The 24,643-nt window shown below is 37.8% G+C and overlaps 2 protein-coding genes across 2 annotated transcripts in view; both read left to right on the top strand.

Moving 5' to 3' along the window:
* myt1la (myelin transcription factor 1-like, a) overlaps positions 1–9,208 on the top strand; it is a 72,837-nt gene extending 63,629 nt beyond the window's left edge. Inside the window, exons 17-24 of the mRNA XM_062437764.1 lie at positions 618–680; positions 782–865; positions 3,335–3,556; positions 3,711–3,802; positions 3,955–4,058; positions 5,370–5,513; positions 7,278–7,340; positions 9,068–9,208. Of these exons, the coding sequence (XP_062293748.1) occupies positions 618–680; positions 782–865; positions 3,335–3,556; positions 3,711–3,802; positions 3,955–4,058; positions 5,370–5,513; positions 7,278–7,340; positions 9,068–9,208 (913 nt within the window). The remainder of the gene's footprint in view (positions 1–617; positions 681–781; positions 866–3,334; positions 3,557–3,710; positions 3,803–3,954; positions 4,059–5,369; positions 5,514–7,277; positions 7,341–9,067) is intronic.
* Positions 9,209–14,075: 4,867 nt separating this feature from the next.
* On the top strand, positions 14,076–19,400 carry e2f6 (E2F transcription factor 6). The gene is made up of 9 exons (XM_062437444.1): positions 14,076–14,348; positions 15,131–15,451; positions 15,705–15,757; positions 15,986–16,029; positions 16,353–16,539; positions 16,831–16,986; positions 17,472–17,586; positions 17,763–17,913; positions 18,694–19,400. Exons 1-9 carry the CDS (start codon positions 14,229–14,231, stop codon positions 18,729–18,731), a joined length of 1,185 nt encoding a protein of 394 aa, XP_062293428.1. The 5' UTR covers positions 14,076–14,228; the 3' UTR covers positions 18,732–19,400.
* Positions 19,401–24,643: the final 5,243 nt, after the last annotated feature.

Here is a 24,643-nt window from a genome sequence, read left to right as displayed (position 1 = left end):
GGAACAGGAAGGAAGGAAGGAAGGAAAGGAGGAAGGAAGGAAGGAAGGAAGGAAGAAGGAAGGAAAGGAGTAAGGAGGGAGGGAGGAAGGAAGGAAGGAAGGAAGGAAGAAAGGAAAGGAGTAAGGAGGGAGGGAGGAAGGAAAGGAGGGAGGGAGTAAAGAAAGGAGGAAGGAAGGAAGGAAAGCAAGGAGGGAGGGAGGGAGCAAAAGAGGAAGGAAGGAAGGAGTAAGGAGGGAGGGAGGGAGGGAGGAAAAGAGGAAGGAAGGAAGGAAGGAAGGGGAGAAGGAAGGGAAGGAGGAAGGAAGGAAGGAAGGAAGTGAGGAAAGAAGTATGGAAGGAGGGGAAGATCGAAGGAAAAATTAAAGAAAGAGGGAGGAAAGAAGGAAAGAAAGAACAGTCAAAAGAGATGGGGTCAATTTGACCCGGAGGGACAACAGGAGGGTTAATGCAGGGACCGCCGTACAAAACGTCCCAATTCAAGATCTTACAGACTTAAAAGTTGCTGCAGAGAGGTAATCCATCATGATGTTTCGTCTCTGTAACTTAATGATGTGACACAGTTACGAGGTTTTGAACTCCACTGTTTAAAATGAATAATTGACTGTTTGTTCCTCAGGTGTCCGACTCCCGGCTGTGACGGATCAGGACACATCACAGGAAACTACGCCTCCCACAGGAGGTAAACACTAACTGCACCTCAGACTTTACAGCTGCCAGCAAACACTCACAGGATTTAACACATATTCTTTATAACATGTTGTATTTTTTTTTGTACTGTAGTCTGTCTGGTTGTCCACGAGCCAAGAAGAGCGGCATCAAAATCCTCCACAGCAAAGAAGAAAAAGACGACCAGGAGCCAATCAAGTACGTTTATGTAGATAATTTATAACTTTGATTCAGAGCTTGGGGCAAAAATGGGATAAATATTAACCTCAGATTCGTAATTTGTGCATAAAATCTGACATTATTAGCACGGGACATCTTTAGGGCTGCAACTAACAATTACTTTCATTATCGAGTAATCTGCTGATTGTTTTCTCAGGTAATCATTTTGTCTAACACATGTAAGAAATTAGTGAAATATAAGCCAAAGGTGGCAACTTAAAATGCCTTCTTTTGTCCAGCCAACAGTCCAAAACACAATAATATTCAGTTTACTGTCATGTACAACAAAAAAAGTACAATTTAAGAAGCTGAAACCAGCAAATGTTTGGTATTTTTCCTTTAAAAAAAATACTAAAATTATTATTTGATAATAAAAAATAATGCTGATTAATTTCCTATCACTTGACTAATTGATTAATTGCCAGTTAAGATCAAAAGTTAAACCGCTCTGAGGTGAGTGTGTAAAGAAAACAAGGGAAAACTTTAAGAAGAAGAAATTTAAGAAGACGAAGAAGAAACTTTAGTATTATGAGGAAAAGTTCACAGTTTATAAAGAAATACAAAGTTTTTTATTATTCAAAACAGGTATTTTTTATATCTGTTTAGTGTGTATAAGGACTCATATCTGCCACATTACAGTGTCCGTCTGACACATTCATCCATCTCCTCTCTCTTAAAATGCTGCCCGTGTTCGCTGACCTTTCTAACTTTAGGGAGGAATATTTTAGAGGATGAATGTGTGGTCATTCCCCTCCTTCACCTCCCGCTCCCAGCAGGCCTGGTGCAGTAAAGGTTAGCTCTAGTGAGCGTTCGACATTTTCTCTAAAGCAGAGCCGCAATGTTAAGCTGATACGGCCTTGTGAATAATCTAAAGTTCGGGCTGCAGCCAGCTGTTTCTGTCACCTCTGGTTCATCCAACATAATCATTAACAGAAGAGTCATAATTAAGTTTAACCCAAGCTCGGCTGGGAACGCTAGACTCATTTTAATCAGCGCAAATGCACCTGATTTGACTGATATTAGCCGATTGATTAGGTATTATCATCACACATCTGTCACATTAAACCTACTAATAGGTTCAGGAGGCTGTTATCAGGCATCTACTGTCATGTTTCTGTCTCTGAAAACCAAAATAAATAGTTGACATTCTTTTAATCTCAGTTGAAAATGCAATATTATATAGTTTTGGTATTAAAAGTAATTTTTACAACATTTTCTAGTGAGAAATGTGCAAATTATTTCCATAATCTTTGCTAAGGGAATATGTGATATCTAGTTTTTCAGTTATTATTCGGGTCTTTCTATTGTTGCTAAGGTGGTTTCTATGGAAGCTGCTATCGTTGAAACCTCGTAGCTTATATGTTTTAATCAGGCTTTGTGTTGTTTAGTTATCTGAGCTGTTATGTTATTTGTCTTAATTTATGTAACTGTGGGATGAGGTTCTTTTAATTAAAAAAACAGATTATAGAGCTCTGCAGGGATGAATTTAATTTAAAATCCAGAATTTGAAGCTTTGTGATTTTACTGATTTCTTGCGGGAATGCATTTTGGGACTCATTGTTGAGTTAGAGGGTTTCATATTCACAGTCCTCTTGACTTTTTCAATGAACCAACATTATTTCAGCACAGTTTAATACATTCTTGAGGGAGCTAAACAAACAGGTGGAGGACATGAAAAAGCTAAAAAAGACAGTAAATTGATATGACACTTGATATGACTAACTCAGACTGCTAAAGCTCAATAGAAGCTGATCATCTACTTTAAATGACTGTGTGGAAACACTGTGGATTTTGTCCTGCATCACTTTACATTGAAAGTACATTTGAAGGTTTTAATAGTCAGTCTTGACCAGGCGGGGAGTTCCGGTCCTCTGAAATGAGGCCAACGCGGAAGTAACTTAAAACTGCATTCTATCAAAAGGCCACCAGGGGGCGACCGTTTTGGTGTCAAAAGGACTTCCGTCTCTATACAAGTCAATGGAGAATTCACCAACTTCTCACTTGATTTCTAACCTCAGTAAACGTTTTCAAAATATGTTTATGGTCTCAATCGCTAGTTTAAAGCCTTCTTCAATGCAGTATGATGTTCATTTGTGAAATTTTGGCCTCCCTGATTTTATATTTGACGATAAAGCAGGGTATGCATTAGGGCGTGGCTACGTCGTGATTGACAGGTTGATTGGTTCACAGGTTCAGGATGGCGCTGCTCAGATCCGATACTATTGGCTTCCGAGCAGCAGTCCACAAACCAATGGGTGACGTCACAGATGTTACGTCCATTTCTTATATACAGTCTATGGTATGAACAGGAGGAATGATTACAGAGCGGAAAACATCTTTCACTGTTCATATGGACACCTGACTGCTGTTTTAACACAAGCCTGAAAAATTGTGAACTTGTCCTTTACCAGTAAAAGCAGACTAAGTGAAATCTGTTCGTCCTCTCAGGTGTCCGGTCCCCGGCTGTGACGGACAGGGTCATGTGACGGGGAAGTACGCCTCCCATCGCAGCGCGTCAGGCTGCCCCCTGGCGGCCAAGAGGCAGAAGGACAGCTACGTCAACGGTTCACAGTTTGTCTGGAAATCGGGCAAGACGGACGGCATGACCTGCCCGACCCCCGGCTGCGACGGCTCGGGACACGTGAGCGGGAGCTTCCTGACCCACCGGAGGTACGCTCTTCTTTTCAGCACAGAAATGTTTACAGGGCTTCTTTTTTTAGCTCCACACAGTTTGTTTCAAAGAATAAAAGACAGAAACAGTAGTTGTGAAAGGGCCATTTATGATAATCCATCACAGTCAGCCTTCGTGTGTGTTTTATTTCAGTCTCTCCGGTTGTCCTCGAGCCACCTCGGCCATGAAGAAGGCCCGGATGAGCGGTGTGGAGATGCTGACAATCAAGCAAAGAGCGAGCAAAGGTTAGAGAAAAATAAACTTTACTTTAACGCCTTGTGTTTTCCAAAAATAATCAGCTTTACATATTTAAAGTTACGATTAAATTAAATGTTGAACTGAACTTATTTGTGCAAGAAAACAAAAAGTTTTGTGAAACATTTTTTTTTGGTTTCAGGCATCGAAAACGATGAAGAAATCAAACAGCTGGATGAAGAAATCAAAGATCTGAACGAGTCCAACACCCAAGTGGAGTCAGACATGATTAAACTGAGGACACAAGTGAGACGGCTTCTGAGTGTTTACTGTGTGATGCATAAGACAAACAAAAGATATCATTAATTAACAGATTATTCCCAGTACTAAGTGTTTATGTACAGGAGATTAACAAAATTGTTCAAAAAGTGAGTTCACAGTAAACATTAAAACACTTCTTTAGAATGACAGACCTGTGAGAAATTTGCCATTTTCCTGTCAGATGTAAGATTTGCAGAAGATCAGCTCGATTTAATTTAGTATATTTATAACAGTGATTATACTAATAACTTTAATTATGTAGCACTTTTCAAAACAACATTACAAAGTGCTTTCTCTAAAATAAAATACGACACAAAAAGAGCAAAATGTATAGTTCTGACATTGAAAAAAAGCAGCAAACTACAACATTACCAGGCGGGGAGTTCCGGTCCTCTGAAATGAGGCCAAGGCGGAAGTAATTTAAAACTGCATTCTATCAAAAGGCCACCAGGGGGCGACCGTCTCTATACAAGTCAATGGAGAATTCACCAACTTCTCACTTGATTTCTAACCTCAGTAAACGTTTTCAAAATGTGTTTATGGTCTCAATTGCTAGTTTAAAGCCTTCTTCAATGCAGTATGATGTTCATTTGGGACATTTCGGCTTCCCTGATTTTATATTTGACGATAAAGCAGGGTATGCATTAGGGCGTGGCTACGTCGTGATTGACAGGTTGATTGGTTCACAGGTTCAGGAGGGCGCCTCATGCTCCTCCTGATGCCCATATAAGTAGAATCCGTGTTTTTATTTTTCCCGGCATGCACCTCAAATTTTCAAAATGCTGCTCAGATCCGAAACTATTGGCTTCCGAGCAGCAGTCCACAAACCAATGGGTGACGTCACGGATGTTATGTCCATTTCTTATATACAGTCTATGAACATTACACAGTATTTAATATATTCTATCATATTTAGTAAGTTTCTGCTCCTATTGAATTTGTTGCTTTTGTTGTTTGTTTGCTGTAAATCCAAATATTGGTGCAACTCATGAATATTTTCATTACTGATGTATCTGTCATTTATTTTCATTTTAAATTAATAACTTGTTTGGTCTATAAAATGTCAGAAAATAGTGAAAATGTTAATTAAAATCTCCCAGAGTCAAAGGTCTCCAGCTGTGTTAAGTTGTCCGACAGTCCAAAACAAATCAATATTGTGGGTTTTTGTCCCTCATTACTTACAGTGAAAGCACATTTGAAGGATCTTTTAATCTTTTAATAGGCAGAATGAAAAGGAGGAACGATTACAGCGAGAAAAACCTCAATCTAACATGCTGACGATGTATTTTCTGTTAGATCACCACCATGGAGACCAACCTGAAGTCCATCGAGGAGGAGAACAAGGTGATCGAGCAGCAGAACGACTCCCTGCTGCACGAGCTGGCCAACCTCAGCCAGTCGCTCATCAACAGCTTAGCCAACATCCAGCTTCCTCACATGGTAAGAACCAATCACAGAACTAAACCCGAGGTCGATGGTTTGTTAAGTATTCTAAATTATACAGCATGAATATGACTTGTAAAGTAATAATTTCTCTATCAGGTATCTTTATGTTGCATTTATAAGAGCTCTGTTGTGTTTTATATCAATATGAGTACTGAAAAAAAGCAGACACATTTTAAGTGATTTAAATGTAAAAACAAACCTTATGACAGTTATTAAGCTTTAGTTTGATATTGGTAGAAAAGATCAGTCCTTTAATAGCTGATCGCTGGCAGCTTTCTTCCCCTCAGGTTTTAAAGTATTTGAAGGAAACTGGCTTGTTTTGTTTAATCTGAGCTAAACAGGATTCTTTAATTAGATTATTTAATAAGAACAAATGCAGTGAAATCATCATTTTCTCCCAGTTTGACCATTTTGGTAGAAATATTGCAACAAAACTTAAAATTACTGTGAATAATGAGACTTAAATGAAGTTAATTTCCATGATGGTAAAACTGAAAATCTAAAATCTTTAATTTTAATTCAACTTTTACATTTTATATTTTATTAATATTATAGATGTGTCTACAGAAATGTCTCCAGATGTTTATCATATCTTAAAACATGAGAGTATTATCAGATTTTTTTTGCATTTAAATAAAAGAAAACATGATTTTTACAGCTAAATAATGGATGAAAAATGATTTGGTCTGCTTTATTTTCATTTAATCTTACTAACCTATTTATTTTAGGGGGTTTGATTTTTGTCTGTTTCATATTTAACGTGCTAAATTTGTTTCCTGCTTTATTTAAAATCTCTTTGAACTGATCTGAGACCAGCTATCATGAGGAGGTGTTAAAGTCGTCTTCAGCCTTTTCTCTGTAGCGACACTCTCAGATTTTTCCTCATCTGCTTCTTTCTGTTCGCCACCTTTTTATTTCCCAGCAGTCCATGCTGTGCTTCTTCTTCTTCCTTCTTCTTCTTCCTCTTCTTCTTCCTTCTCTTCCTGTGCTTTACAAACACCTCACATTTAAAGAGTTTCACATTTAAATAAAAACGGCCTGGTTGTTTTTTTGTTGTTTTTTTTGTTGTTTTCAGTTTGAGTGAAGTGCTTGTGGCCGTTTTGACGTCATTGTCTCGGTGTAGAAAGAAGACTGGGGCTAATTGGATAATGTCTTTCTGAGCTGTATGAACCCGAGTTGCTTGATAACTGGGCTCCTGTCCTGTTTTCCATTGGGGACAAACTGCAAGAGAAATGTCCCTATTAATGACAGATTAGATATTCCCTCATGAGTCAAGCTTAAAAATCCTTTTGATATTTTTCTAGTTTGTTTTCAGATTATCACTCACTCACTCACAGTTTTCCCAGAGTGAATGATAATTGAGAAATTCCCACTGGATCTAAAGCTCTGTTCACACTGCAGGACTTACTTTTCACACCAAAATAATATCAGATTTTAGTGTGTAATTGTGCATATTTATTGATTTATTGTAGGATTTAAGCTACATTGATACAGTTTGAGGCGTCACATTGTCTGTTTATTCTTTCAATTGTCTCTTTATGTCAAGTTGATAGTGATTAACACCGAGGAATCTAAGTTTGGGTTTTGTGGTTAAAATAAAAAGGAAAGACTGTGACCTGCAGTGTGAACTGAGCCGGAGGGGAAATGGCTTTCTTAAGGCGGACGTTGTGTGTTTTTGTTCTCGGTGGATCTTAGCCTTGTGACCGCCGCCGTGTGTCTAGCGGGCTAATAGACTTCTCTGTACACCCTCTCCTGTAGAGACCGCTGCCACAGAAAGAGGCCCCAGTAAAGCATAACTGCTGTTTACAGATGCCTCCCAGAGTAAGAGATCCATTTATCCTTTATCCAATTATCCTTCTCTTCTGCACTGTCATCCTCCCCTCCTTTAACTCCTTTAGTCCACTGTAGCATCTGCACATCACAACTCTTCATTTATACAGCAGCGAACAAGATAAGCTATAACTCATTTTAATAGCGACATTAACTGTAAAACTAACCTACCAGTGGACACTTCCAGATATAAACTATCTGATGTGTTTTTGCAAGTCCTGTTTGAGAAGCTGAACTGTCTTGTTGCAGAGCGTCAGGAATTGACCTCTGGTTTGTTATTTCTACCGGTAATGAAATGGTGAAACCATAATTAGTTGGAAACACATATGCATTATACATTAACTACAATACCTTTGATACAAATGAGATTCATATGATGAATTTTAGATCTATAAACCTGGAGGCGGAGCTGCTCTGGAATCAGAAATAATCTGATTGGTTAAATGAATCTGTAGTTGGCGACACTGACCAAAGTGCAGTTGGGAGAAAGTTAAGAAACATGCCAACTTTAGTGGCAAAGAAAGTTATATTTCAAAAAGATTAAAATACTCATGATGAAATTATCAGAATGTAATTAAACAAACAAACAAACAAAACCTGCCAAAATCTATTTACGCCGCATATTTTGTGCAATTAACTATAATGTAATATGATGGACAGAAAAGTAAAATAATCCAAATTCTGATAAAACATTTAAAATACAGGCAAAATATTATTTCATTACATAGAGGAAAGCAGATATTATGCAAAACAATATAAAAACTCAACATTTTAAAGATCAGAAATGTCCTGTCCAAAGATGTGCTTACTGGATTGTTTACATTTACTTCCTCACCATATTTTCTCCTAAAGGGGAATCACATTTATTTTACCCAAAATAAAACTGATTGTTATGATTGAGACAAATGATTGGAGATAATATCTGTGTCTTTATGTCTTCATATACTCAGCGAGAGAGATAGGAACCTAAACGTTTAATCAAAGACTCTCCTAAAAATTAAAGACAACATAAACAGGTTTGGTTAAGTTTAGGCAAAGATCATAAGTACAGTCAGTAACCATTGCCACTGAATGGCTGCCATTGGATATAAATGCATTCATGCAGTATGAGTATAAATCCTAGGAATACTGGGCTGAAAAAGCAAATGTAAGGGGCCTAAAATGGAGCCGTGAGGTACACCACATGTAAAATAATCAACCTGAACAACTTTAAACCTGTAAAACACTCAGTCTGGTGTCCATCGTCCACTGAGGATTATTTCTGAAGCCGAAGCTGCTCTGTCTCTGATATATATTACATCAACAACCAAACCTCCCAGTCGACTTTGCCAAGTTGTGCTACCAGTTGCGTTTCTTTCATCCACCCATTAACCTCCCATTAGTTTTTAACATCCTGAGTTTGTCTCCATATGCTAAACATTAACCTTCCATCTACCCATCAGCTAACCATCCCTCTCCTGATTTTTGCATGGTTTGGAGTTGCATTGCGTAGAAGTTCACAGGCTGAGGTATAAGATATTGAACATGATATTAAAATATATTTAAAAAAGGAGTATTTTTGTGTACCGAGCCATGTTTTCCCGATGGTGTATATACCCTTCCTCCCCTGTTTCCAAAATGTTCCCACAATGTCTCACAGATCATATACCGACTGTCCATACAAACACTTAACGTACCTGATTGTTTGTTTTCTTCATGGGTTTCTTTCCCCCTCACAGGAGCCAATGAATGAACAGAACTTTGACACATATGTGAGTACGTTGACAGACATGTACACCCACCAGGACCAGTACCAGAGCCCGGAGAACAAGGCGCTGCTGGAGAACATCAAACAGGCTGTTCAGGGCATCCAGGTCTAGCACTGACCGAGGCCTAAACAACAAATGCAAAGCAAAAACAACAACAACAGAGGAAAAAAAAGTCAAAAAAGAAGGGAATGGGTTGTTTTTTGCTGCTGTAATCTACCATACTTCTTTTATTTCTTCTGCTGTTATGCTCTCAAATCCATGGGTATCTTTTTTTTAAATTATTTTAATTGTCGTTGCCTTGCTTTGAAAAACAAATTACCAACGTTTTAAACGAACATTCACGTTTTGTACATTTTCATATGACCTAATATAATGTGATGTACTGTTTATAGCTGCTAATGTATGCACATTCTAGTGTATATGTATGTATTTATTTATTTATTTATTTATTGTAAGCTTGAATCATTTCTTTATTTTAATGCGATTTACATACATCGAATATAACTGGGCGTCACGGGTTTAACAGGGAGCAGAGCGGCGGCGTTGGGGGAACGTGAAGAGCAATCATTTTGGCAAGGCTTTTCTGGAGGTTGTTAAATGGATGTGAATTCATTGATTTTTGTAAGTGGACTATGTGGACACTAATGTTATTGTAAATCTTTAGCTTAAAATTATGAGAAGAACCAATGCTACAAACAAGAAGATCTCAAACATCATGACACGGAAACTTACTGGTGCAAATCCCACATCATCCCCTATACGGAGTTGTTTCGTTTTAAAAACTGTCCTGTTCTGTCGCTTTTCTTTGTTCTTGTGAAGAACAAAGCGGGAAAAGACCAATGGCTACAGAAAAATGTAGGAGACAATCTGCCATTTGAATTAATTTTAATCATCAATCTTGAGTAGCTATTAGGACAATGTGTCAGCAATATTGGTATGATATAATATTAAACCGTTTGTTTGGATATGGGATGCAATCTATATTAAAAAAAAAGTTTGGGTATATGCAATTTCTTATGAATAAAACTAGCAAAGAGCTGATAGATCTTTTTACTAAATGTATTGCGTTTTGTATAAACCTTTTACTACAATCATGTTTTAAGGAATCTGACGCGGGTGAAAGGACTTTGGTTCTGTCATGTTCGACTTTGCACAGGGACACCTTTGTTTCCATGTTTTGATGTTTTTATTATCGACTAAGAGGCGCTTGGCAGGCGAAAAGATTTGTAGATATGATTTTTCTTTCTAAAGGCTGACGGCTCCGCTGGACTTACAGGGTCAAACGTCCCCATCTGTCATTGTATATTGCACTCGTTCTGTAGAAAAAAAAACGTCTTTCCAATCATGCATTTTAATTGTCTGAGCCACAATGGGACATGATGCCAGATGACATGATGACCAAGCAGCTTTTATTTTTTAATTATTATCTTTGATTGTTATTGAAAAGATGAATGAAAACTAGAGCCAGCAGTCGTAAAGCGATGTCTGTGCACTGAATTTTACCGACTGAGTATTTGATCTGAATCAGCCTTACGATGAAAATCACAGTACTGGTGGAGTATGTTTTTTCTGAACACCGTCGATCATGCATGCACTTTATTGGAGTATGTCAAAGTATTATCACGTGGTAAATGAAGCAAAAACTGTACAGCGAGTTTGTGGAAACTGTGACTTGGAAAAGACTTTGTGCTGGTGATTCCTGTTTGAAAGCAACCTGGAGCAAAACTCACTGAGTTGATGTGTTATTTAAAGGAAAACTCCCCCGATGGTCCCATCACATCGTCAACCTCTTCCACTCCACCTAAAACATAACAATGCCAAATGAAAAATGTTGAACCAGAATGCATTGTTGTATTGGTTAATATGAAACAAAATTGTGTTGAAAAGTGGAATGTTTAATTGGATCAAGGCTTTTACCAAAAATGAGTAAACCAGTAATAATTATTAACATTATCGATTCATCTAACAGTCATTTTTCTCAATTAATCGTTTATAAAAATGTTAGAGAATATTAAAGTATGACAGTTTTCATGTACCAATCAAAAGTGATGCCTTCAGATGTTTTGCTATATATTCCGTTTTCTATCATGTATGACAAAGAAAAACATTAATCTCCATGGCAACAAACGCCTAGGATCATGGTTATTGTATGATTTAGAGCCAAACTTATAGAAAAAACCTGATAAACATGCACTTAGAGTATCGTTAAACTGTCCGAGAGCCTCTACGGTTCAAAGTTGAGGAACATTGAGGATATGACTAGGAGAACAAATTGGGGACTGGGTCTTCTCTTGACCTGGTAGTGAAAGTTCAAGAGCTAAAAATCATCTGTCTGGTCAAGGGTCAGACCTCAACCTGCTGCTTCTATTTCTAAATCAGGTTTTGATTTCCTACATTTCTCACAAAGCATTTCAGCAACCTACAAAATAAAGTGACCAGAATACTGTTACCCTCTGTGAAATAAAACATGTGATGGGTTTACAAATCCTGCTTATTGGCCGAATAGTTTGTGAACAAAGTTGTGCTTCTGTTTTGGCTTAGTCTTTACTTAAAACTCAAACTTCTGCCCGTGTTCAAGAAGAGTATCTCCGTTTCTTTGGATAATTCACAAATATACTGTGAACAAGTGGAAGTTACTTACCAGCGAAAACTGTCCAGACTATCCAAAGAAAATGAGACTTTCTAGAAAAAAGGTGTTGCTGTTCATTTTTAGTGTAGTTTTTCAGAGCTGTGAGCACCACAAACTAAATTACATTTTTCTACATTGGAGTGGAGTGGAGTTCTCCAAACTTGGGCATATTAAACCAAAACTACTCGCATGATTAGATACCACTATGTACGAGTGGAAAATATCAACATACCCTTTAAAAAGATAACCAGTATGTCAAGTAGGTATATTTTTGGGTTATATGGATAAAATTGTGTATAATACATCTATAACATTTGCTAAGAAATTATGAAGGATCAGTGTATTCATCTTATAGCTCCAATAAAACAAGAATATCACATAAATATATGGATAATTCGAGACATTGAATAACTATCTATAATCTAAACCAAATCATTACCATTTGATTGATGATTGTGAAGGACTGACACCAAAAACCTGCAGATGATCTTTTTAGACTAACTAAACATTTCTCTGCTATGAGTCCAGTTCTTTCCTTGCAGGAGGAAACAACTAACTGGGGGAGTTTTCCTTTGAACATGTTTCTTCTTTGGACTTTTTACTGCAAAGCCTCATTCTCCAACATCTCTTCCCAAAGCTTTGTGTCTGCAGCTTCCTGCCAATAAACTACTGCATTAGATAGACTGACAGCTTGTACTTTTTTTATTTAGTCAGTTATTCTTACTGATACAAAGGGAATGGGAGTTAAAGCACAATTCTGCCACTTAAAGACAGTCAATAGACTAGATATTGTAATATCAGATGTAAAAGCTAAACTGTAACTATTTACATAGAGAATCTCAACACTAACATGTGACATGCTAGAATGCAAAATAAATCCATATGAATATTTGTGAAATCATTGATTAATGAAAATGTTAGTTTCTTTTGAGCAGTGCATTGATAAGGGTTTTTATACATTGTTCATTTTCTCTCCTTTAACCCTTTTTCTATGTTACTCGCAAACTTTCAACAACAGTTTTCTTACCACATGGCATGGGTTTTTGTTGATATTTTTGCTGTATGTTTAAGGTCACGAGTTGCTACGTGATATTTTAATTTGACTTGTGAAGTTTGTACAATTTTTATCATGCTGGTGTTGGCATCTCTTGCTCTGAATAAATCTTGTGTTGCAACACTGATTACGACCCTTTCTTGTTTTAAACTGAAAGCTAATCATCAGGAAGGTTAATAATGTACAGTAAATGGAGAATTTACACCTTTTCAGTGTGTAGTTTTGTGTGTAAACCTACATATAAGCATATTAGGTTGTTTCTTAAAAACTCTAATACAATAATTTAGTATGAAATGTTGCAAAAGAACAGCTACTATGTATGAATCAAAATGATCTATAATGAGTGGGTAGCTACTTACCAACTCAACAATCTTACTTTCTTCTTCTTTTTTTTCTCATAATTTGTACCAAATTGCACCACAGTTTCTGTAAAATGTTCTAAAAATGAATTGCTAAATATCTTCCTATTACTCAAAACATTTCCAAGAAGTCAGGAGACCTGTAAAATACTTGTGAAACTTAAAACCTGACACAGATCAACATCCATCCAGTGAAAAGGACAATATCACCATACTTTTGACCAAATAATTATTAATTATATTTAACTGACAGGGCTCAGAAAACATTTAAACATAAGACTTCATGTTGGCTGCATTTTATAGGTAACTTGTCTAGGAAAGTTTGTGCATGAAATCTGACCAGTCATAAAATAGTTATTCTTTTGCCATAATGTCATTTTGATAAAGGTAATGGCAGGTATGCTGTTCATTGTGATGTCTGCAGCAGTTTTACTTTTTTGTTTCATATATGTTAAGCAAGAACAATTTAATCTCATAATTTTGTTATGCAGGTCAAAATATACATTAAAAATTGGATTTTATGTTGTTTTTATGTTTAACTAGTTGAAGTTAATCAGTACAGTAGTTACATTTACATTATGAAATATGTACATTTATACATTTGGTTTTAATTATTTAAAAAACAGAATAAATTGGGTTTTTGGCGGGTTTTTTGGTTGTCTATACAACTTACTGTGAACTGTAGATGGCGCGATATTGGCGCCAAAGAACCTTGTTTTGTTTTTTTTCCACACCCGCATTCCACAAAGACCCGCCCTCCTCTGCTTCTGATTGGCTAGTACGCGTTCCCTTCGTTAGTTTGATTGGTTAGATGATTAATATAGCGATCAGAGCGCCAATCAGAGGCATAGTGAAGGGGGGCGGGTCTTGGCAGAACAGTTTCCCTCCATTGTTGTAATTCCGGATCAGTAACACTCCTTTTCCGGTGTGAAAACAACGTGAAACGCGACATAAACAAACCGGAGAGTCGTGTCGTGTGTCGGTAATCGTTATCGCTGTCTCTTAACGGGTTTGTAGCTGTTGATAGTGACTATAAGCGGGAATCTCGGATGCACCCATAGCAACGTTCGGTTCCTAGTGACAGTTACCATGGTGAAGTGTGTCGTCTCCGGGTGTCCCAGCAGGTTACAGTCTGCTGCTAACCGAGGGATCCTCAGCAGACCAGCCAAGAGGTTCTTCAACTTCCCCAAAGATCCTGCCAGGGTCAAGGTACTGAAACATATCAAGATAACATAAACTAATATACTGTTTTTATATCTGTGTTTGTAAAATCAGAGACTCCATCTTTACGCTGTTTCATTTACTGTAGTGATGTGTGTGTGTGTGTGTGTGTGTGTGTGTGTGTGTGAGAGAGAGAGAGAGAGAGGGTGTGTTTGTCTGTCTGTGTGTTAGCTCATTAAGTTATTAAAAAACATTGGTTTGTGTATTTATACCAGGGTTATATTATAGTTTTTTACTGTGTATGTTATGTTAATTAAATGGTGTTCTTATTATCATTTCAAAGAACACAAAACACAAGTCTTTCTCAAAACAGCAGTCTGGAGCCCAAATTGAACATTAAACTTGTTTTTCTTGCTGTAATCATTCCTCCTGTTCATACTGACCATTAGAAGATCCCTTCATAATACAATGTTAGTGATGGAGGACTAAACACACAGTCCTCCTTCTGTGGGAAAATGTATTTAAAAGTTGATCTGAAGCTAATATGAAGCTTCAGTCGTCCAAATGAGTCAAATCTTCATCTTCTATGTTTCAACATTAGTGTTTTTAGTGCCAAAGTCTTTTTGTTACTATACTTCCACCACAGCTCAACAGGGAAACACTAAGAGGGAATTTGATGCTAAAAAGACAGTAAATGTGTCAGATATCCACTTGATATGACTAATTTGCCTTTTTACTGTTAATGGAACCTAAGAACCAGTCAGTCAGATCAATAACGCAGTGTGAAAGATGGACAGCAGACTTCCAGTAACTCTGACGTCTGTGTTCAGGTATGGCTCGCAGCTCTGAGGGAAACAGACAAGCAAGACTCGACCGACCAGCACCTCATCTGCGAGGACCACTTCCTGCCGGAGGACGTCTCTCAAAACGGGGTCAACAGCGACGCCATCCCCATCATGCCCCCCTACCTGGACGGACCCATGGGCATGGGTGGCTCCTGGGGAGGCGATTCGTCTGAGGGAGAAGACCAGTGGGCCACCGGCGGCTGCGACGATGAGGAGGATGAAGGTGGAGATGACGCTCCTGTTTATGTGGAGCCTCCTGCACCAGAACCAGAACCAGAACCTCCAGCACCAAAACCATCAAAGCAGGTCAGTAAAGAGTCTGCCGTTATGTTTTTAATATACTTCAGGTGTCTGTAATGTTGCTGCTGTAAGAATTAATTTAATAAAACCATGTTCAAATGCTATGAAAGCCAACAAACTACTTTCCATAATATTGTACTGAGTGCCTAAAATATTTTATTTTAATTCAGAATTTCATCTCTTAAATTTTGTCAAATAATCAGACTGTTAACGAACCCAGAGCAGTTTTAACTCTGTTTTTACTTTCTGATTTTTTTAGCGTCCAGTTGGAGGTTTGCAGAATCCTTCAGGGTCAAAGACGAAGACTAGAAGGTAAGAACTCTCTCTGCCTCATCTTATCATGTGACTAGCTTCATAGTCATGTTTAACTCCTGCAGTCACTTTTTTTATTGGGCAAAGTTTGTTTTATTTATATATTTTCCTTCAGTAACTTTAGTATTTGGGAGCAGGCGTTATGTTGGGACACTGAAGCGATTTCTTTTATTAAACATTTTGGTTTAAAAGGTTTAACAAGATATTTTTTTGTCTCTTTCTTTTCAGTGTCAGCAGGCATCCGAACCAGGCTAAGAGATTTTCCAGACAGGGTGCGTTTTGCTGCCACTTAACTGAATAATTTTTTAACTGGATAAAATGGTTTGAATTAAACATAGATCTGGTTTTAGAGCCGTAATAACTTTAAATAGAATTTTGTATTGAAGTTCTGAGATTGTTAGATCTTCGTCATGGCAGATTAAAACAATTACTCCCTGCAATATTTACAATGCATGTTTTGTTTTAACATTGTACTCCTTAAAAAGAAAAAAATGGATGCAGTCAAACCATTTTAAAGGCTTAGACAGATGGAGTTGTTATTTTATTTCAGCCACATTCTCCAGCTCTTACCCTGCGTGTGTTGTGTCATATTCAGACGTGTCTCTCGGGTTGCTGGCGCGGCGTTTCCTGGAGCTGTTGCTGGCGGCTCCAGACGGCACGGTGGACCTCAGGCAGGTGGTCTCGAGCCTGCAGACCCGCGAGCGGCGAGTCTATGACATCACCAACGTCCTCACGGGCATCAGTCTCATCGAGAAACAGTCGCCCTGCATGTTCAAGTGGATGTGAGTCAACGGATATTATTATTATTCACTGTGCATACAGATACAGAGGAGATAAATGATCCTGACTTAGACAAAACTCCTGTACAGTTTATACTGTAAACATGAAGTAGATGGAGTTAGCTCAGTTGTCATCAGGTGGCCTATGGTTGGAAGCCAAGACGAAATCCAGTAAAAGGACTTTGAGTTAAGATAATTTTTTAAAAACTATTTCCAATGTCAAGACTGAACTTTAACGCTCCAGTAAAAAGTGTCTGTTGCATTAAAGCTGTTGTGTGACTGTCGTCTGTCCAGAGGAAGAAGTCCCATCTCCAGCTTTCTGTGGAATAACCCGCAGAGGTTACAGAAAGAAATGGACAACCTGAAGCTGGTGGAGGACACGCTGGACGGCCTCATCAAAAGCTGCGCCCAGCAGCTGTTTGACATGACCGACAACACAGCAAACTCACCATATCCTTTCACATCATAAGTCACCAGCTGTAATACTACCTGTGATTTTAGGTCTTCCTGCATGTTTTATAATGAGATTCGTCAGACTGCAAGGCAAACCAAACATGGCTGGTTGATGTATAATCATCACTACTGGTGCACCAGTGCAGGAATGTGCAGTGAAATACAGAGGGATAAATCTGGCAGTGATAGGCTTCATCAGCATTGTGTGTTTGATAAGAGCTTGAATGTAACAGATGTTCATTTATATGTCAAAGTTCAACACTGCAGCTTTTAAATATGAAAAAAAACGAATCTTCCAACAATGGTTTCAATCCATTCATCACTGATTCTCTTGTGTGTTTTATGACGCGGAGAACAGTGTGGCAGTAATAGTTAATCAACCACCTGCCAAGAGGCTTAAAGTACATATTTAACATAATGAAACAATAGTGTTAAAATGTGGAGAAAAGAAGTGAGCAGGTTTTCTTTAACCTTTCCTGCACGTCGGCCTACGTGACCTACGAGGACGTAAGACGGCTCAGTGCCTTCAAGGATCAGACGCTGTTTGTCGTCAAAGCGCCAGAGGAAACTAAACTGGAGGTTCCTCCACCCACAGAGGTAAACAGAGATAGAGAGAGAGAGAGAGGATACACAAATACAGGCTTAAATACTGTTAAAACTTTAATAAACGAACCGGTAATGTAAAATTACCTCAGGTCATGTAGCTTTTATTGACTGAATTAAAGCAGACTGACTGTGTGTGTGTGTGTGTGTGTGTGTGTGTGTTGATGCAGGACTGTATCCAGGTGCGTCTGAAGGGGGGGAGGGGTCCCATCAAGGTGCTGACGTGTGATATGGGGTCAGGAAACATCGGGGCTGCAGAGAGGAGAGGCTGCTTCTTGAGGCTGGAGCAAAGCCGGATAAAGACGTCGGTGCTGCACACAGGTAACGAATGATGATGACTGTGAAAGGCTGAATATTTAGAGACTGAAGTGGATTATTCAGACTGTCAGACCAGATATTACTCAAGAAAAAAAGCTCTTAAAATCATCTTATGTAACTTCATATATTATCTATATACATCTCAGCTCATTATTTATGTTTTATCCATAAAGTTTCTTCTTTTATTCAGGTAGTGCAAGTTGATTTTGTGTAACAATGAGGATGTTTTACGATATAAGAAGATGCCATTTTTGTAAAAGTGGAAGAATTTTATTAAGTTTTTACCAAATATAAGATAACCTTCACTTTTATAAAACCTGTTTTTGGAAAAAATATTTTTTTAAGATGCACGCTTTCACATTTTTCACTTTTTCAAATCATCAAAATTACTTGAGTAAAATATCTTAATACTAAAAATATCATATATCATCTTGTATAAAATCATATTGTATAAAATGTGAATATAACCTGAAAACTCTCCTTATAACATAAAAAGGATCCAATTAAAATGAGAGAATATTCCTGTTAAAACTAGAACTGAAAATTAAAAAATGTGGCACAGTGGCAAAAAAAAAGAAGAATTTACAGGCATAAAATAAACATTTTGGATATGTACTGAGTGGGACATATTTACAGTGTTTAATTAAACGTTATTAGTCAATCTGCTTGACCAGATACAAAGAAACCAGTATATACTGTATATGTCTATGATAAGCTAAATCTGGATGATAACATTGTCCCTGTTTTTAATTGTGTTATTTCATTGTTATTTTGTCGTTGCAGAGTCATCGAATCCACAGAGCACTATGCAGAGTTCATAACCGCCGGCTGTCCACCAGGAGGCGCCAGCTGACCTCAGGATTCAGACACAAACCTGGAAACTTACTGAGGCTCAAACTGATTGTTTCCACGTATCCAGAGGGCCAAAAGTTGCACAAAGCATCTGTAAAAAATACAGTTCAGACTGAAACGTTACAGATTTCAACAGACTGCGAGCTCACACCTGCTACTTGTTTAACATTTCAATAAACCTCAGCTGATGTCTGTTTAAATCAGCTGAAACGCACATCACCAAACCCCAAACTGACCATGGGCAATATTACAGAGTTTTAATTTGATGTGGAAATCATGGATCAGTTTTCATATGCACCATTGAAAGTTTTTTTAATCATCATTATTATTATTAAACTCCTCGTGGTGTCAGAGGAGTCGCATGTCTTCTGCTTAGCTCTCAGGAGAAAAAAATCCTGTAAATGACGAAGGTGTGAAAGACGTTTGTCGCTTTATTTTTGTACGAGAGATGACGGGAGAGGAGTGACTGAGCTCGTTTGTAGATGCAATACACAGCTGCACCTCTGCACTGTAGAGGGGTGCATTGTTTCTACGTTATATCATGTACCAACTTACATATGCATTACTTTTTTTTTTTACTTTGTGTTTTTTTTGTATTATATATGAATGTTTTCATCTTGGTTTGAAATTACTAATGAAAAAACCAAAACCTCGAAGCTGTAATCAATAAAAAAAGCTCATATGAAACAGGGGAATTATTCTTTTTTTTTCTTTTGTCAGCAGCAGAAGCAGCCGAGTCGGTGGAAAGTATTATTGGTGCAGTGTTGTAGTAAGACTGTCTCAGATCCAGATGTCCTCGTTTTGAACTGCTTTGAAACCTCTGAGCCGGACACTGAATCTGTGCTGTGTAACTTTTCTGGCCTTTGACCTTTTGAAAACGGACATCTTACAAAAAAGTTGAAGTGGAAATGTGTCCGAGAAAAACACAAATGCAGGAATAATCTACAGAAAAATAAGTCAGGTACCAGTTTACAGTCATTTACAGATAGAAACTGAATTGACTCAAACTACAAATTTACATACAAGCTACATTTTAAACAACATCCTTGCTCAGTTAAAGTAAATCATGTTTTTATATATATACTTTAGACCCATTAACATGTTTTATCCCACCTCCGAAGTCATTAAAACTGCTGCTGTGACTTTTATTCAGACATAAGAGCAACATTTAAAGCTGTCATCAGATTAATGAAACGGGTTTAATGTCTGAAAGGGGCTTCAATTAGAAATAAAGAAATTACTGCTGGAACACTGAATCAGAACATTTCTAGACCGCTTTGTCTAAATTTTGACTTTAAAATGAAAATCAAGTTAATTATATAACTATTAGACTACTTTAGGCTTTATTTTCCTTTTTCCAGATTGAATGGAATAATTGAGCAGATGAAACCCATCCAACAAAACATTAATCCAACTCATGATTTATTAAAAACAAACCACATGTTTGGCTTGATTAAATATTTTCCTCCATAAGCTACAGTGTTAGTGATCCTTAAATCCTTAAATCTGCCAATTAGTGCCAGAAACAGAAATGATGATACCAAATAAAGGGACAGTTGTCTGATCTGCTCCTTGCAGAACACCACCACCTAGTGGACAGACTACATTACTGCATCATCACTGAAACTCCTTTTTGCAACGCATTTAAAATGGTCCAGTGCAGCTGCCCAGTGATCAGTAATCTGTGGTTGTCTTTCATGTTGAGTCAGAATAGAAATAAGGGTTGGTTTTCACGGTTTTGTGTCATAAAACTTTGGGCTATGATCAGGTTTAGTTATGTTTAAATGCAAACATCTATCTTTTCTCTTTGACGGACAATGATCTTCTTCCAGGTCATGTGCTGCAAATAAATGTGCGATACCAAATATGAAGAGTGAAAAAGGCAGAGTGTGTCAATGCACTGGCCAGGAAAGCTAACAGTCATTAATTAATTAAATGAAGTTGCATGAAGTTTAAAGGTTGGATTTGATTCTCTAATTTGGCAGCACCAGATGGGATCAGGGTCCAAACGACGTGGGCTGGGTTCAGGTCTCAGTTGCAGCATGTCATTTTTAATGCATGCTTAAGAAGTATTCTGCATTTTTCTGCTTTCTTTTTATTCCTTTTTTCTCCTTTTACTTCTCCCCACAGAAACCAAGTGATGTTGAGTCTGGCTTTGGAAGCTTTTCTGACAGAAGGTTAGTTCCTCTTTCTTTCACTTTATTCACTCCTTCATATTCTCAGTTACTAATCTTTGCAATTCTTCAATACCTTAGGGTTTCAAATATATCCTCGTCTTGAGAACAATTTTGTTTAAAGCCACCAAAATGTGCTGATCTTGTTCTAGCAAATAAGAGTTAACTTAAAAGCAGTTTAAGAGACAATGATGTGAATATTTTTCTTTGACATTCACAGTCATCAAATCTTAACCAAACTGGACAACTAAATGTGATTTTAAACACTCACCACCAAAATCATTAACACACCTCAGTGGAACAACAGCTTACTTTTTGGGCTTTTCCATTATACAGTTCTAGCACTACTCAGCTCGACTCTACTATGGTGGAAAAGCCCCATAAGACACATTGTTGATTTGTAGCCACACTAGGCAACTCAGCTCTATCAAGATGGCCTGTTGGTTGACCATATAAGTCCAAACTGAGATATCTCAACATTTATTAGATGGATCGTCATGAAATTTTGTAGAGACATTAATGGTCACCAGTCTATGAATCATACTGTCTGTTGGTAATCCTGACTTTCCATCTAGCACCATTTTGAGGTTAACATTTGTGGTTTGTTTGAATTTCTTAACAAATATTAGAAGGGTTGCCATGAAATTTAGTACAGATATTCATGTCCCCTTCAGGATGAACTGTATTACCTTTTGGTGAGTAATTCAATTTTCCTCTAGTGCCATCGTTAGGTCTAACGCCAAGTTAAGTTGGTGAAAGTGGTACACATTACACCTGATTAGCATTTTTAGTGTTGTCACTGTGAGCATGTTAGCATGTATCTAAATATAGCCTCATAGAGCTGCTGATGTAGACTCTTAGTTTGGTTCTTTTATTCTGTCACCCATCTGTACATACAACCGTGCATACTCTGCAAATCTGTCTGACTGTCCATCTCACAAGCAGAAATGAAGAAGAGATTATTATTTTCCTACTCTGCCACAGGCATAATGAATATGGAAGAGTGGGTAATAGAGGAAATGATACTTGATTGTCTCTCATTTTGCCTGTGGACACGAATATAACGGCTGTGAGTGCACACGCATGTCAGTGCTCGGATACTGTTTCCTATGAGTGTCACCACAACGTCCAAACCTCAAGCTGAACCCTGCTGCCAAACTGTGGTCAAATCCTCCCAGAGTCTCTCATCTATCTATCAAACTGTCAGAACGACCCACAGAGCACGTTGATCTAGCTGACATTTTAGGTTTTGGAGATGATACTCTCATCCAGAGTGACTCATACTGACAGTGGCAGGAGCACAAGAACAAGCCTCAGTTGTCAGAACGCCAATGTTACAAGAAACTAACAGCAAAGAGGCTCGGAGGGACTATTAACTATGCAGGTGACAAAACATGACTCAAACTACATAATGAATGAAATAGATTTTGTTGTGTTGTCTATGGTTTTAACATTTCATAACAACTGATAAAAGAAACCCTCTGAGAAAACAGATGTTACTGCAACATAAGTGTATTTAGAGCCATTTGTTAGCATTCATTAGCATTGAGCTAAATGTCGTCAAAGTAACAAACATGCCCACAAAATGTGAACATGGGACCAAATAGTCTGTTTCCTAGGCTGTGTTTTTGTTTCTATCTTAACAAGTTTGTAAGTTTGTATAGTCTATCCTTTTGTAGGTGTTTCACTTCTTTTCTGTTCATTGTATTTGGCTTGTTCAGCTTTTTCATGTTTTATTGATCAATGGGATTTCTGTTTATGTTGTTGTTGCTCATGTTGTGTGGACACAGAAAGACTAGTGACCATGTACTCCCTATATAATAGACACTCAGTAGTTTGCTCTGTAGCAGGGGTCGGCAATTAACTTGGTCCAGATTTTTCCAGCACTGTTTATATAAGGGCTGATGTTGTAGGGGCACGGTGAAAACATGTTTTTTGTTTTTATGAAACAGTTTAAGGGGTGTATGCGAGGGCAGATGTTGTAGCTTCCATTAATAAACCACATACAGATGAAGTGCTGTTATTGACACAAATCTGTTCTGGTAAGAAAGAACAAATTATGTTGTTATACCTATAAAAGTGTGTAAGAGATTATAAGCTCATATTTATAGGGATTTAGATGAGCCTTCTATTTATATTGTTATCTCCTCTAGATTTATTAAGAGTCATGTAAAAGATTCAATGCAACATATAAAAGGGAACATTTTAGGAGGCCGAATGTTTTTGTTGGAGGGCCAGATTTGGCCCACAAGCCACTATTTGCCTACCACTGCTCTATAGGGAGCATCTATGGTAAGATTTTGGGCACTTATAAATCATTGTCATTTTGCGTCATCCATGACAGCGGTAGAGTCAAACGGTAATTTTCTCATCTATAAAATGTGGGACATTGCCTTGTGGCGTTGTTGGCAGAAAGGAGGGTATATGCCTGCTATTGTGGCATTTTTGAGGGCACTATATAATGGATAAAGTTACACACTCAAGAGTTTGGGCAGTCAAATAAAATGGAGGGTAAATATAGTGCACTATATAAAAAGCAGGAATTATTTTGAGATACGCTCCTATTTTAATTCTAGCAGACTAACATATTTTAATTAGCAAAATCCAAACACATATCACCACATTTATAACAAAGTTGTTTCTCTTGGTGTCTAAAAAGTTGACGTCAATGCTTTCTTTCCTTTTTTCCTCCACCATCCTTTCCAGTGATTCACTTTTAGCAACGTGCCAGCAAAGGCAGGGAAGGACATTGCTGCACGCTAGCAAACATGGATGTAAACAGTGAAAAATGTTATGTTTTTTAGGGCTCAATGTTTGTTTATATCATGTTGTTGTACGTCATGCTGAGAGTAGTCATTAGTCATGTAAAACAGACCACACCAAGCTGTGATATTGGGGTGTGGTTCTTTGGCTCTGGCCAGAATCCACTCTGTGTAATATGTTAGACCTGCATGGTTAATGGAGCACTCATCAAGGTTAGTTTACTCATTATTCAGTTGTATACTGTCTTCTGTGGAAAATAACAGTGATGATATTGATGTCCCAAGCATTATCTCAGCATGAGTTTGAAGACCACAAATTAAAAGTGTACATGGTACCAAAGAGGGACAAGAAGTTGGAAGGACATGGGTATTATCAGGCGAAAAAGGTCTTAAAAAAGACACTAGTGTGACCGACTGCTGATAGATATTAGCTCCAACTGACTCCCATTCAAAAAGCCTCAACTTTTCTCTGAGTCAATCCATTTTTTCTATCTGTCAAACAGATAATAGCCAATATCATGAGACAGCTGCGACTCAACTTTTTGAATGCCAGCTGATTCAGCAGCTACAAGACTTCATCCTTAAAAGTCAGTGAGAAGTTTGCCCAGAGGAAGAACTGCTGTGCCTTTCCTCTTCAAGTGAGCCGTTAGCTTTGTGAGTGAAATCATATTTTATCATCCTGCCTTTGTGGTGCTGGTCCATGCGTTGGCCATATAGTTGTGATGGATCGGTGTCTATGAAAGTTGTTTTCACAGCTTTGATGGGTGTCCCTAAAAAGTCTGTGTGCTTCTTTGTGGCCTTCAGTGGTGTTGAGCCCTTTTAAGTATATACAAGACCTGCTAGAAGAAAGCCACTCTGTCAGTAAAAGTGTTTTTTTGAGCCGTGCATGGATCCATGACGTGTTAAAAGAAAACACATCAGTAGCAAGAGCGAGTGCTGTAGCTT

The sequence above is a fragment of the Scomber scombrus genome, chromosome 17 (assembly GCF_963691925.1).
Source record: "Scomber scombrus chromosome 17, fScoSco1.1, whole genome shotgun sequence".
NCBI classification, from domain to species: Eukaryota; Metazoa; Chordata; class Actinopteri; order Scombriformes; family Scombridae; genus Scomber; species Scomber scombrus.
Note: the sequence above shows the minus strand (reverse complement) of the source record. Positions and strands in the feature narration are given on the sequence as shown.